Source organism: Myotis daubentonii, chromosome 7, assembly GCF_963259705.1.
Source record: "Myotis daubentonii chromosome 7, mMyoDau2.1, whole genome shotgun sequence".
Classification (NCBI taxonomy): domain Eukaryota; kingdom Metazoa; phylum Chordata; class Mammalia; order Chiroptera; family Vespertilionidae; genus Myotis; species Myotis daubentonii.
In genome coordinates, this window is record NC_081846.1 from 35,613,345 (window position 1) to 35,626,749 (window position 13,405).

At 55.6% G+C, this 13,405-nt stretch overlaps 2 protein-coding genes across 8 annotated transcripts in view; one reads left to right on the top strand and one right to left on the bottom strand.

Moving 5' to 3' along the window:
* The first annotated feature begins 397 nt into the window (after positions 1-397).
* ERFE (erythroferrone) lies at positions 398-7,533 on the top strand. 3 transcript variants are annotated; one of them, XM_059703728.1, is made up of 8 exons: positions 398-681; positions 2,881-3,000; positions 3,455-3,542; positions 4,677-4,873; positions 4,946-5,054; positions 5,153-5,243; positions 5,937-6,015; positions 7,009-7,533. In XM_059703728.1, the coding sequence occupies exons 1-8, from the start codon at positions 469-471 to the stop codon at positions 7,105-7,107; spliced, it is 996 nt and encodes a 331-aa protein (XP_059559711.1). In that variant the 5' UTR covers positions 398-468; the 3' UTR covers positions 7,108-7,533. The 3 variants fall into 3 exon arrangements, with proteins under 3 accessions (XP_059559711.1, XP_059559709.1, XP_059559710.1); XM_059703726.1 differs by having other exon boundaries at positions 4,677-5,054; XM_059703727.1 differs by lacking the exons at positions 5,937-6,015; positions 7,009-7,533 and adding an exon at positions 5,454-5,919 and having other exon boundaries at positions 4,677-5,054.
* Positions 7,534-11,699: 4,166 nt separating this feature from the next.
* Positions 11,700-13,405, bottom strand: part of ILKAP (ILK associated serine/threonine phosphatase) — a 31,691-nt gene continuing 29,985 nt past the window's right edge. For all 5 annotated transcript variants that reach the window (XM_059703732.1, XM_059703730.1, XM_059703729.1 and 2 more), the window contains 2 exons: positions 12,202-12,283; positions 11,700-11,955 (listed from right to left, as the gene is read on the bottom strand). In XM_059703732.1, the coding sequence (XP_059559715.1) occupies positions 11,815-11,955; positions 12,202-12,283 (223 nt within the window). In that variant the 3' untranslated portion in view covers positions 11,700-11,814. The remainder of the gene's footprint in view (positions 11,956-12,201; positions 12,284-13,405) is intronic.

Sequence of the window (13,405 nt, forward strand, 5' to 3'; positions counted from 1 at the left end):
ATGGGGAGAAGGCAACTCCAGCAAGGAGAGCGCCTGCTGGGAAAGGTGCCCTAGTGTCTGCCCCCTCCACGTGCTCCATCTGTCCATCTGTCAATGAGGCTGGGGAGAAAGAATGCCCCGGGCCTGGGAGGAGGTGGGCGTCCCGGTTTCTTTCAGGGAAAAGGAAGTCGAAAGGGCTGCGGGTTCAAGATGGGGAGAAGGGGCTCCGCAGAGCAGAAGTGCGGGACTGTGCGCAGGAAGGGAGCCGCACTGGCGCAGGGGCGCTGCAAGGGAGTGCTCCCGCCGCCTCTCCCGCCTCCTGGAGCGGTCCCACCGCTCCCTCCCAGGCTTCCGCTGCAGCGCGCGCCCCAGCCGGGAGGGGGCGCCGCGCGGTGACGTGGGCGGGGTGAGGCGGGGGATTCAAGCTTCAAGCGTGTTATAAGGCGCGGAGCCTGAGAGCGATTCATTCCAGAGGTGCGCACCGCCTTCATGGCCGCCGCCGGAGCCCGCCTCCTGCTCTTCCGCGCCGGCCTGCTGGTCGTGGCCGTCGCCGCCGCCGCCGCCGCTGACCTCGGGTCCGGGGATGGCGGGGATGGCGGGGATGGCTGGGATGCCGGTGCGCACCCAGGGAACCGCGACCGCCCGGAGCTGCCCGCCGATACCGCGGATCACCGCATGAGGCGTGCTACCACCGGCCTGCCGGTAAGACTCAGACCCCCGAGCCTCAGTTTCCCCACCCGGAGCCCGCACCTCCCTGAGGTCCAGGACACACCAAGGGAGGAGGGCGCTAGCTCCCGGGACCTGCCTGACTTCCGGTGTTCTTTCTAATGTGGGGTGTTCCAGGGAGACAGAAGGGGTCTCGACGCCCCTCTGCACAGCGGGTATTATAAAACCCGGCCTTGACCTTGGCTTTTGGGTAGTTTTCTTTGGCATTAAAGCAACATTCTATTAGGCCAGTGGAATATGCCGTTTATTTGGGGTCAGAAGGTAGTTGGGAAATACGTGGAAATAACTTGATGTTCATGGGGTTGGAAAGAAACGTAAGCAAATTACTGACTCCCTCCCGCAATCTATTTGGTGAAATTCCCCGTGAAAACAACTACTTTTCGCAGGTCTGGGGGAAGGAGGTGTGAGGGCTGCAGAACCCAGTGAGGGTGACTTCTGGATGTGCAGGAGTCCCCCTAGCTCCGCCCTGCTCCTTCCTTCCCGGCTGGGGCGAGGGGAATCAGGATGGGGAAGGTGGGTAGGAGGGTGTTGGGAGAGCCCTCGGTGTGGTGGGGCCTTTCAGACAGGAAGGTAGTCGAGTCCCTGCATTATCAAGATGCTCATGCGCCCTGCAAAGGAGAGAGTAGCAGTGGGGCCTCAGGCCTGAGCATCTGCTCTCAGCATCACACTTGGACCACCAAGGCCAAGGACACCCCTACCTGTGGAGGCAGCCAGCCCTTCTGGCTCCCTGGGAGGGCCTCCCTGAAATCCAGTCTCTCCACCTCAGCTACTTCCCATGGATTGAAGGCAGACCCCTCCCAGACACTCAACCACACCCCTGAGGGGCAGGGCCACCAAATGTTGGGGCTACACTGCCAGGAAGCAGATGGGGACCCCGGGTGCTTCCAGGCAGGGTTCTGGCCTTGGACCCTCTTTGGGGGTCAAGGTTGCACCAGAGACTCCCCAGCTCCTTTCTGAGAGTCCCTGAGGCTGGAGACCTTCGTCAGCCAAGGCAGCTGCTGGACACCCACTCACACCACAGGCCCATCTCCCAGGTCTCCCGACCAACATGGCTCCACCTGTTTCTGCTCTCCCCACACCAAACTGGACAGGACACGGGACCAGCTGTGAGGGCCAGCTCGCATGCTCGTGCAGCCCTCGTGGAATCCTGCCATGTGTTTCTACTGAGGGCAGTGTGAGGCTGTGAGTGGCATCACAGGTCCTTGTTTTCGGTGAGCAGCCAGCAGGTTGGCACCTCACAGGGCCCACCACCCAGTGAGACATGGGAAAGCTGGAGAGAGAGACAAGGCCCTGGACCCTTGGAGGCTCCTCCCACAGAAGCCTCCACATCCTCACCACGGCACAGTGGTTGCTGAAGAAAGCCCAGGGCTGGGAGACCACCAACTCTGTCTCTGATGAAAGGACCTGACCAGCTCTAAAACCCTAGGTCCTTCCACTGGCCCTGGAGTCGGTGCCCATGACCTCATCTAAGCCCTCTGGGGCCAGTTTCTCCCCTAGCCGGCAGCCTTGCCTGGAGCCCAAATCATCTGAGGCCCGCTGCCCAAAGGGCTACATGTAGGCCTCTCCCTGGAAGGTACCTGCTGGCAACTTTCCTGTCTGTCATGATTGGTCAGAATGCAGTGTGCAGGGGAATGGATAATTCTGGACTGGTCACTGTCCTTGCTTGGGTCAAATGTCCTGGAAGTCCTGAGGAGGATGGGCAGTGTCACACCCCACGCACAGGCCTTAAGATCCTGCCATCTCAGTGCTGGGCCACCCAGACCCCCGGACTGAGGGCTGAAATTGGCTTCCGTGGAACTTCAGAAAATGCGGGTGGGATGGGAGGCCGGCTGATAGCTGGAGACCTGGGTAATCAGTCGCCTCTTCCTGAGCGCCTGTGGGTGTCAGTGGTCTGAGCCTTCCGGTAGCTCTCCTATGGAGGGAGCTGGAAGAGGCCTGGTGGTGCAGCTGGGCGGGATTGCCACCTGCTACAGAGCTCTGCACCTGTCTTCCTCTCCCACAACGCCCAGATCATGGTAAAGCCCATTCCCCATGGTCCTCCCCAGGGGCTGTGCTTCAAGGGCACCACTGAAGGCCAGTCCTGTACATGACCTCCTGAAAAGTGTCCTGTCCAGTCTGCTCGGTGGACACCCGCTGCGAGGAACAGGGGGTGGGAACCAACCTGATGCTTTCTAGGAGTCCACCACCGAGAGAACACCCAGCCAGGACCCCTGGGAGACCTGGAAAGCCTTCCTCAGGCACAACATGGAGAACGCTAAGGCCAGGAAGAACAGAGGCAAAGGCAGGAAGTTGGAGGTGAGCAAGGCCAGCCAGGATGTGTGTGCGAGGAGCCTCCAATTGTGGGCCCTCCGTGAACCCCCAGCCCACCACACCCCTCGCCGGCCCCCACTGGCACTCCCTGAGCACTTCACCAAGCAGACTCTCACCTTTGGCCTGGGGCCAGAGAGCACAACAAGTGTCAAGCCGGAGGCTCAGGTGGCTCTGGGGCCTGTTCCTACCATTTACCCTGCACCTCTGGAATGCCAGGCAGCCCCATCAGCTCTCCTCCTTCCACATCCTGCTGTAGGAGACCTGGGCTGGCCTGGGAGGGCAGCTTTCAAAGCATGGAACCTCATTGCCTTCTCCGCAGTCTGAGGCCCCAGTGGGAGCCCCTTTTGCCTGCCTGTTAGAGGCAGGAGCTTGTCAAGCAGGTGCCCATCGTTCCCAGCCTGTCCATTCAGATGTCTTCACTGCCAAGTTTCCCTTCCAGCCATGCCCCCGAACCTTTGTCCTCCTGAATGACTCAAGGCCCATCAACTCATCAGAACTGGTGAAGGAGTTCCGGCGGCTGCTAGAAGGTAGTAGATGCACACCATGCGGGGATATACCCCCGGGTGTGAGTGGGGCTGGGGAAGGTCTCCCACAGGAGCCAAGACAGGCTAGTCCTCAGGACCTGCAGCACCCAATACGGCCCCTGCACTGTGCCAGGCTCAGGGTCAGGAGTTGGGGGTGGGAGTGTGGTAAGGACACTGCAGAGGAAGGCAGACTTAACCACTCGGTGCTCAGTAGGTGCTTGGGAACCAGCACCCACCCCCAACCTGGGAAGTCAGGTGAGTCCAGGAAAGGCCAGATCTGAACCCATACCCCTCAAGTGAGGAGTGTCAGGGAGGGGGTCAGGGCTCTTTAAACTTTCACAATGCTCCTCTGATTCCCCCAGTGCCACAAGGGAGATTTAAGGCTCACCCCAGTCAACACAGGCCCCGACTGCAAACCCCAACTTCTTCCCCTCGATCACCTCTGCCCCTTCCCCTGACAGATCTCAGCTGCCGACACAGAGAGAGCCCCTTGGGAGGCTGCCTGGAGGGGCAGGGAGGACCAGGGGCAGCACAGGGCTAGCATCGCCAGGTCACCATCTGACCCAGGCTGAGCACGAGATGGAAGGCATAGAGGGAGACAGCAGAGCTGAGCTGAGCTGTGGGACTGGGGCAATGTCCCTGCACTGTGGTCACTGCTAATGGGTAGCTCACATTATTTACTAGATTAATTTTATTATGAAGAACCTAGTGACAGAGCCCTTCCCCCACTTTAATTCAGTGTAGTGGCCCATTAGATACCGTTTCAGAGGCTGAAGAACCTACATATTATTTCCAGTATAGTTGCAATGATTATGTATACCCAGCTTCCTTCCAAAGTTGGCCAGGGCTGGTTGATATGATTGCGTTCGCTGATACAATAAAAGCATAAACAGAAAAAACACCACTACAAAGGGGGCAATGTGGGTAGGATAGGGAGGTGAGGCAGAGAACACGGGCACTGGGTGTGACTCTGCCCTAAACTTCCCGGTAGCCGAAGTGTGAAGGGAAACAGGAGCAGCAGCAGGGTCAGGAAGCAGTTTCTGCCTGCCAAGCAGGCCGAGACTCTGTGAGGGGTTTGAGGAGTGGGGGGCATGGAAAGGAGGGCAGGGGGGGCTCAGCCACCACTTGCTCTGCCAGAATTGGTGCCACTGCGAGAGCGCTTGGAGCTGGGTCTTGCCCCAGAGGAGGCAGCAGGGGACAGGGACAGGGTGCCCTCGCTGACAGAGGCCCTGGCCATGAGCCCACCGCTGGTGGGGGATGCCTTCCACTGCCGCCTGCGCCAGAAATTGTTGGTGGAGCGGCGCACGCTTCACGAACTTGGTGGCTACTACCTGGTGAGTCCTAGCCTGGAGGGGCCCAGGAGAGGGTGTGTGGTGGGCCCAGGTGACCCTGTCTGCGCTCCACAGCCCGAATCCGAGGGCGCCTTCTATCGTGGCCTGGGCCTGAACCTGACCAGCGGCCAGTACACAGCGCCAGTAGGGGGCTTCTATGCTCTTGCGGCCACGCTGCACGTGGGTAAGACCTAGCGCCAGAGTGTGTGTGGGACTGGGGGTGGGGTAGTGCTGGGGGGGCCTCGACTCCGCCCACCGTGACTACTCCCTCCCTCCCCTAAGCCCTCCCTCAGCAGAGGAAGCCAGAGCAGCAGCGCCCTCGGGACCGCCTGCGCCTGCTCATCTGCATCGAGTCCCAGTGCCAGAACCACACGTGAGTGGGTGTGCGGGTGGGGGCGGGGAGTGCCGTTTGGGGCACTGGACCTGGACCCTTTCCTCCATCCTCACTGCCACCCTAACCTGGGTGACCCCAACGCTCCCATCCCAGCAGCAGGAGCTAACTGGGCTTCCTGGGCACACCCCCACCACCTCAGCCATTTCCAGACCACTCTGCGCGACCCTTCCCCATTAATTCTCCCACCAGCTCCTGTAAACTTCCTTCACTGCGCATGACCATGCCCACCTTCCAACTGCACCTGGTCACTGAGGGCAGGGGTTCCTCCCTCTGTCCCCCCACCCAGAACAGATCCAGACCCAGGCAGATGCTGGCAATACCTGTTGAAGAAAGGAATAAGTGAAGTTCAAAAGTTCTGATTCTGGTTTTGAAAGCCCTCCACACTGGCCTGACACGGTTTCTGCGGCCCCTCCCACCTAAGCTGCAGCAGCCAGTGCAGTGGGGTTCCTCAGAGCTGCCCCCAGCTTCGGCCAGGCTTGCCTTTCCCGAACCTGCAGCACAGCTGGCCCTGGGGAGACTGGCCTCCTTTGGGAGCCCAGTTCAGACAGTGCCTCCACCCGGAGACCCGAGACGGCTGTCCCCTTGGCACCTTGCTGGGTCTTGTCAGTTGTGAGGGACGCGGGTGGGGTCTGGAGTGGAGGCCCTGTGACCCTCTTTCTGCTTTGGCCGCAGCTCCCTGGAGGCTGTCATAGGTCTGCAGAGCAGCGGTGAGCTCTTCACCATCTCCGTGAACGGTGTTCTGTATCTGCAGGTGCAGGGGCAAGCTTGGGCATGGGGGGTACCACCTGGTTGTGGCCATGGGGTGACCTGGCAGGGAGGGGTGCTGGTGGGCACTAAGGGGCTCTGGGTGCAGCACTCCAACTCCAGGCCTGGGAGAGACGTTGAGACCTCCCAAGTCCCACACTGAGGGCTGGTGCTCCTAGTGGTAGAACAGGGGTCAGCTCCAGAGCCCAGACTGACCTCCCTCATGACATCTGAGCCCATTGCCACTGCAGGAAGCAGCACATGTAGTTATTTCCTACACAAATCTCTTTCTAGCACTGGGGATTTGGGCAAGTACTCAAGGAATTGATGCAAAGGTGAGATTCACTAAAAAAGAAAAACTGTCAGTGTGGATGTGAACAGCAGCTCACATTTAAATAGCACTATGCAGGCCCCATTCTGAGTGCCCATTTCACTGTCACGGCGCTCTGAGGGCGGCACTGCCATCATTCCCATTCACAAACAGGGAACAGAGCACAGAATGGTTAGATAACTCGCCGAGCTCACGCAGCAGTCAGGACTCCAGGCCCAGCTGCTGAAAGGCATGTAGTGGTCTGGTCTGGTCACAGGCACCAAACACGTGGGGGAGTCAAATGGCTCACAGTGCACCTGGAGTCTGAAGTTTTGGGAGTTCCCAGGGGATGGGATCCTGCTGGTGTGTGGACCACATCTGGAGCAGCCATGCCAGAGTACTGATCAGTCCCACGGTAGCCCTGCCCCGCAGGTCAAAGACCAGGCCTGTGGGACGGGGCCACCCTCACACCCCAGGTTAGAGCCTTACAGGCTCCATATGCAGCACAGAAGCATGTTGGACTCTTGACCCCCTGCTGGCCCTGAGCAGAGGTTCGCTCTCACAAATGCGAACTGCAGGAGCCCATGAGCGCAGAGGCCAATGGAGCTGGAGGGAAAGCACTAGAACGGGGCGGAGGTGCTGTTTTGAGGGTGTGTGCCAGTGCCCAGGCTGACGCTGCCCTTCTCGCAGCTAGGGCAGTATACCTCCGTCTTCCTGGACAACGCTAGCGGCTCCCTCGTCACTGTGCAAGACGGCTCCCAGTTCAGCGCTCTCCTCCTTGGCATCTAAGCAGTATCGAGCTGGGTCCCAACAATCTCTGGGTAGTGTTGGAGTGACAGAGGCCACATGCAGGAGAGAGCCCATTCAACTGCACACAGTGGCCCCTGCAGTTCAGCTCAGAGATGGCCACTCCAGGCAGCCTGGGGAGGTGACAAGCAAACCTGCTGTCCCAGAACCAGAAAGGACTTTAAGATCCCGCTTCACCAGAGTTCAGCGGACTCAGGCCTGGGCCCCTCGCTGCTGGCCTATTGGCTTGTCTAAAATCTCAGTTCCACCGGCCTGCATGGTTCAGTGGTTAGGTATCAACCTATGAACCAGGAGGTCACGGTTTCATTCCTGGTCTGGGCACATGCCCAGGTGCAGGCTCGATTCCCAGTGTGGGGCATGCAGGAGCCAGCCAATCAATTATTCTTTCTCATCACTAATATTTCTTTCTCTCTCTTCCTCTCTGAAATCAATAAAAATATATTTAAAAATAAATAAAACCTCAGCTTCTTCACTGTGGCCAAGTCCCGCCCTTTCCATCTTTCTTAAGTATTGAGAGTGCCGGCAGAGAACGGCCGGTCTGCCTGCTGGGGTGCCCTGTGTAGAGGGGCAAGGCAGTCTGTGCAGGGCTGCAGGGCCTCCTAGGGTAAGTGAGCTGCATGGAGGGCCAGCTTTAGCAGCAGCCTTCTCACTGTGCCCATCTCCACCTGGGGCTCCCTCCCAACCACGCCTTTGGTCTGTACCAGCCGTAGGCAAACTATAGCCCGCGGGCCGTATCTGGCCTGTTTGAAATGAATAAAACTAAAAAAAAAAAAAAAAAAAAAGACCGTACCCTTTTATGTAATGACTAGGGGCCCGGTGCACGAAATTCGTGCACTGTGTGTGTGTGGGGGGGGGGAGTGTCCCTCAGCCCAGCCTGCCCCCTCTCACATACTGGGAGCCCTCAGGCGTTGACCCCCATCACCCTCCAATCGCAGGATCGGCCCCTTGCCCAGGCCTGACGCCTCCGCCAGAGGTGTCAGGCTTGGACAGGGGACCCCCATCTCCCCCCGATCACTGGCTCTGACCCCTGCCCAGGCCTGAGGCCTCTGGCCCAGGAATCATGCCTGGGCAGGGGACCCCCATCTCCCTCTGATCGCTTGCTCCACCCCTCGCCCAAGCCTGATGCCTCTGACCCAGGCTTCAGGCCTGGGCAAGGGGACCATCATATCCCCCCAATCCCCGGCTCCGCCCCCCACCCAGGCCTGATGCCTCGGCCAGAGGAGTTGACCCTCATCACCCTCCGGTCACCAATCACCGGATCGGCCCCTTGACCAGGCCTGAGGCCTCCGGCAGAGGTGTCAGGCCTAGGCAGGGGACCCCCAGCTCCCCGCGGTTGCAGGCTCCGCCCCTGCCCAGGCCTAACGCCTCTGGCCTAGGCGTCCGGCCCGGGCAGTGGGGACCCACAGCTGCAGCGGCCCCACAATTGTGGGCTTTGCTTTAGGCCCAGGCAAGGGACCCCTAGCTCCTGGGACTGCCAGCTTCGACCGTGTCCAGCTCCCATCGCTGGCTCCACCCCTACTTCCTGCTATCACTGGCCAGGGCGGAAAAGGCACCTGATTCTCTGATCATGGCTGGGGGGCAGGGCAAAGGCGGCCCCAGGGCCGCCTTTGCCCTGCCCCCCAGCTCTTAGCTCCCCCCTGGGTTTCCGATCACTGTCAGTGGCAGGGGCTTCTTCCTGCTTTCCCTTTCGCCTCCCTGCATTGTGCCTACATATGCAAATTAACCGCCATCTTGTTGGCAGTTAACTGCCAATCTTAGTTGGCAGTTAATTTGCATATAGCCCTGATTAGCCAATGAAAAGGGTAGCTCGTACGCCAATTACCATTTTTCTCTTTTATTAGTGTTGATGTTTACTTTGAATTTATATTAGTTCACACAAACACTCCATCCATGCTTTTGTTCCAGCCCTCCGGTCCAGTTTAAGAACCCATTGTGGCCCTCGAGTCAAAAAGTTTGCCCACCCCTGGTCTGTACTGATCACAGGATCCAAGACTCTCTTTGTGGCCCCTTGGACATCAGACAAGACACTGGACAGGGCTTATGGGGTGGGAGGCATAGAGTCTGGGCCCAGCTTCCAGGAGATCCTTTCACTTCTAACATGTACAAGCTAACTGGCACGCTCAACTTGCAGACAGATGATTTATCAAAGAGGAGTGGTAAACCTTTTAAAAGACCAAGTCCTTTCCCATCCCCTCTGAGGCTGACTCACTGCTAGGACCCACTAGCCATATGGAAGAGCTAGAACATCCTTGAAGGCCCCGCCCACCCACCTGACCAGGCTAAAAAGAGGCTTCCCAGCAGCTAGCAGCCCCTGGTCCCCACCCTAGCCTAGCAGGGTCCATGGGTTCTGGGGCTCTTCAAGCACCCACTCTAGTTAGATGGAAATAGGCTCCAAGCTCAGACAGGTAGAGATGGAGACCATACTGAGAAAGAACTGGTCTTGAGAGGGCTGGGTACCACCAAGTCCCCTGTGCTGCTGCAGTGATAGCACCTACATAGTTGTCAGCCTACAGCACATTCCATCTAAGGCAGTGGTTCTCAACCTTCCTAATGCCGCGACCCTTTAATACAGTTCCTTATGTTGTGGTGACCCCCAACCATAAAACTATTTTTGTTGCTACTTCATAACTGTAATTTTGCTACTGTTAGGAATCGTAATGTAAATATCTGATATGCAGGATCTATTTTCATTGTTACAAATTGAACATAATTAAACCATAGTGATTGATCACAAAAACAATATGTAATTATATATGTGTTTTCCGATGGTCTTAGGCGACCTCTGTGAAAGGGTGGTTCGACCCCCAAAGGGGTCACGCAACCCACAGGTTGAGAACCACTGATCTAAGGAGCAAGAATGTCCCAGAGCAGGTGGTCCTTCTGAAGTTACCCAACCCCCATTCAAACACACAATGGGCTCACATGAAATCTGCTACCACAGGATATGGCTCTTGTCACCTTAACCTCGTAGCTGGCCTCAGGATGACTTCCCCAGGAGCCTAAAGCTTCTACTCCTACACAGAAGTAAACATCTCACTCCCAGCTGGCTCCCAACATGAAACCCTGTACCCCTTGCCAGGCCTGGCACAGGCACGATTCTCAGTAGGACCTGCACCCGCCCTACTAGGAAGTGCCAGCTGGCCTGGTGTCCTGTGTCCCCACACTCTCTGATAAGGGCTGGTGTAGCCACAGATATTTTAGGAAAGTTATCTTTTACCCTTGAAAAAGCCACAGATCTCTTTCATTTTCTCCACATAAGTATTATAGCCATTTATTAGAGTATTTATTTAGTATTGCCAGATGAAATAATTTATATAACTGACTTTATGAATTGGTCAAGTACCTAAGAATTGTTACGTGATTATACAAAGTTACAAAAATAAAGTATAGACCTTAAAATATAAAATCTTAATCGTTTTAGGCCAGGTCCACTGAGGATGGGGAGGAATGACCTCTTTGAGGCGAGGTGGGGGATGACCCCCAGCTGGGGAGGCGGCTTGGACTCTATGAAGGTGGGGGAAGGGACTTGCCAGGGAAGCCACAGTGGCAAGCCTCTTCCAGCTCTGAGACAATGGCACACTGGGAATTAGGGGCATGTGAGTCACATGTTGACACCTAGTTTGCTATAGGAGGATATTTATCGAGCAACTTATTTCCCAATTTGAGATGTTGAGGCTCTTTCCTTCAATGATGCCAGTTCATCAGCAGCAATGGAGCCTGGCATGTAACTCTCTGGGGAAGGGTGTGCTCAAAATGTTCCCCTGAGGTACTTGTAGCAGGACACCAATCCCACCAACTGACTGGGTGATAAGACCATGTGTGTATGCTGGGTGGGGGCCAGAGAACATTACAGAACAGCTTTCTGAATGGCAAGTTTCTTAAAATCTTACATCATCCCGAGGCAAGCGTTTGCCCAAAACGACCTTAGAGCTGCTTTCCTAAAAAGTAATTACAGCAATACCGATGACTTGTTTTATACAGAAATAAGAGCTTGAAAAGTATTTTCTAATCTTCCCGGTAGGCTGATCATGCATGCATTTTCCCCTTTGGACATCTTTAACTGAAGGGTACCACTGTAAGGTGTTATTGGAAGGTGGACTCAGCCCAGCAGAGCTCACTGAATGCACATTCTTACAATGCAGTTGGCTCTCAGAGGCCACACTCCACAGTAGCTTGACTGCTCCATCCGGGAAGTACATTCCACGCCCAGGGGATCCCGATGGGAGACCTGGTAAAAAGCCAGTCCTCCAGAGCCCTTCAGCCAGACTGTGCCTGTTCTCACAGGAATTAGAAACAAGCTGAACCACCGTGCTGCTTCGGAGAGCTCGTCAGGGGCACACCACTCTAGAGTAGATAACTTTGTGTACCAGTCTACTGTCCTGGCTCGGCCTGGATCGAGATATAAAATGTTCTGTAACCTTATTTTTGTATGGAAATTTGAAAGAAGCTGGAGTGCTCCATTAGCCCTGGGGTTGGGACCTACCTGTCCTAACAAGACGACCAGAGTATATTCAGAAGCAAACACAATTAGCTTCTGAAGGGTCACGAGTTTCTCAAAATGTAATGAGATAAGATTAGAAAAAAGAGAAACTTTTATTTACAACCATGGGAATCCCACAGGAGTACACTAAACACACATAATGTGTACACACACACATGAACCTCTGAAGCCAGCGGCACGCCACGCCCTCAGTGCCCTATCCGCACCAACATCACCGTGACGTTATCCGCCGAACCCCGCTGCACTGCCTTGTTGGCCAGCCTATTGCAGGCTGCTTCGTAGCGGGTATCCACAGCAGGCTTCCCTTCCCGGCTCTGGATCTTCTCATCCTGCCGGGCAGGAAAGGGTGCTGGTGAATAGGGGAATCCTGCACCCCACCACTCTCCTGAGACAGCATCGCCAGAAGGAAGAATTGCTCAGTCCCCATCACGGCAGGCAGGACAAATTGACCAGTCTCCCGGACATTGAAAATGCACATAAGGATACCCCCCAACAATGGGGATGTAGGGGAGGACTGGGGTGTCAGTAAGGTGCAGCTGGACAACTGGCACTCACTCCCTCGTGCAATTTCTTACCTCGAGGCAGGACAAGATGAAGTTCACAGCTTCTTCTGGGGTAAAGACCTTGAAGAGGCCGTCGCAGGCCAACAAAATGAACCTACAATACGGGGAAGAAATATAAATGGGTTTTAACAGCAAACTCTATAAAATCGCCAGTAACAGAGGAAAAAGAAACAAACACTTGTCCAACTACAAAAAAAACTAAGACTTTTAAAAAAGTAATTTGACTTCTATGAGACAAAGATTAAAACTACTTGAAAATAATTGTGGGTGGGTCTAATACATCAAAACTGGAACATGCCTTCTGTTCACCAATATTGAAAGTATGAATTCAAACATCAGGTAGGTATTGCACTTTCTTATATAAACGCAAAAGGTACATCACCGAATAAAAACATCAGGTATTATGGTAAATATACACAGAATTTCTTTCGCCACCTGCCTTGAGCCATTTCCCAAAGACATAAAACTAGTGGTTAGACCTAAATGGAACATCCTAGAAGCCATGCTGAGTCCAAGGCCCCAGGAGAACCACCACCCACCTTCACTGTCTGAAAACAGGATTATTTCCCTACCAAAACCCCCATCCTCTGGGCTTCCCAAGGAAAGTCATTCTGAACAATGGTGGCTCAGATAGAAAGATTTTAGTTCTCCAAGCACCAAGGAATGTTCCCCATGGCTTTAACCACCTCTCTTTTCTCACTATCATACCCAGGTCTTAGTTCTCCTCTTCTGACTGGGCATTCATTCAACAGGCATTGACCAGCACCTAGTCTGTGCCTGGGACAGTGTGGGGCACAAGTCCCAGAAGACTCCTGCCCCTTCCAGTGAGGTGACAACCATCCAGAATGGGGGGAACTAGCATATCACACAGCAGGGGCCTGGTCTGGGGGCAGGCAGACAAGACTTTCTGGGGCATCATTCAGAAAAACAGATGTGCGGCTAGTGGAAACACGTTCCAAGACCCTAGGGTCAGCAAGAGCATGGCGTGCTGAAGGCAGGCATGGAGAACAGGGAGGCTGAGCAGGGAGGACCAAAGCAGGGCTCCTTACCCGCAGCACTGAGACCACGGCTCAGAGCTGTGCTTCAGAAGAGCTCCTGCCCGCAAGGCTGCAGCTTGATCAATGAGCCTTTCTCCCCTCCCTCATCACTCATTCTTGTGAGCCCTTATTGAGCTCTTTCCTATTCTCCTCCACGCCACTGCCTCAGTTCAGCCCCG

Excerpts from the sequence above, each read along its gene's own strand:
- ERFE (XM_059703726.1), top strand. The coding sequence starts at position 469 with ATGGCCGCCGCCGGAGCCCGCCTCCTGCTCTTCCGCGCCGGCCTGCTG. Across the intron at positions 3,001-3,454 it reads GCAAAGGCAGGAAGTTGGAG|CCATGCCCCCGAACCTTTGT; the intron begins GTGAGCAAGGCC and ends TTTCCCTTCCAG. Across the intron at positions 3,543-4,676 it reads GTTCCGGCGGCTGCTAGAAG|AATTGGTGCCACTGCGAGAG; the intron begins GTAGTAGATGCA and ends TTGCTCTGCCAG.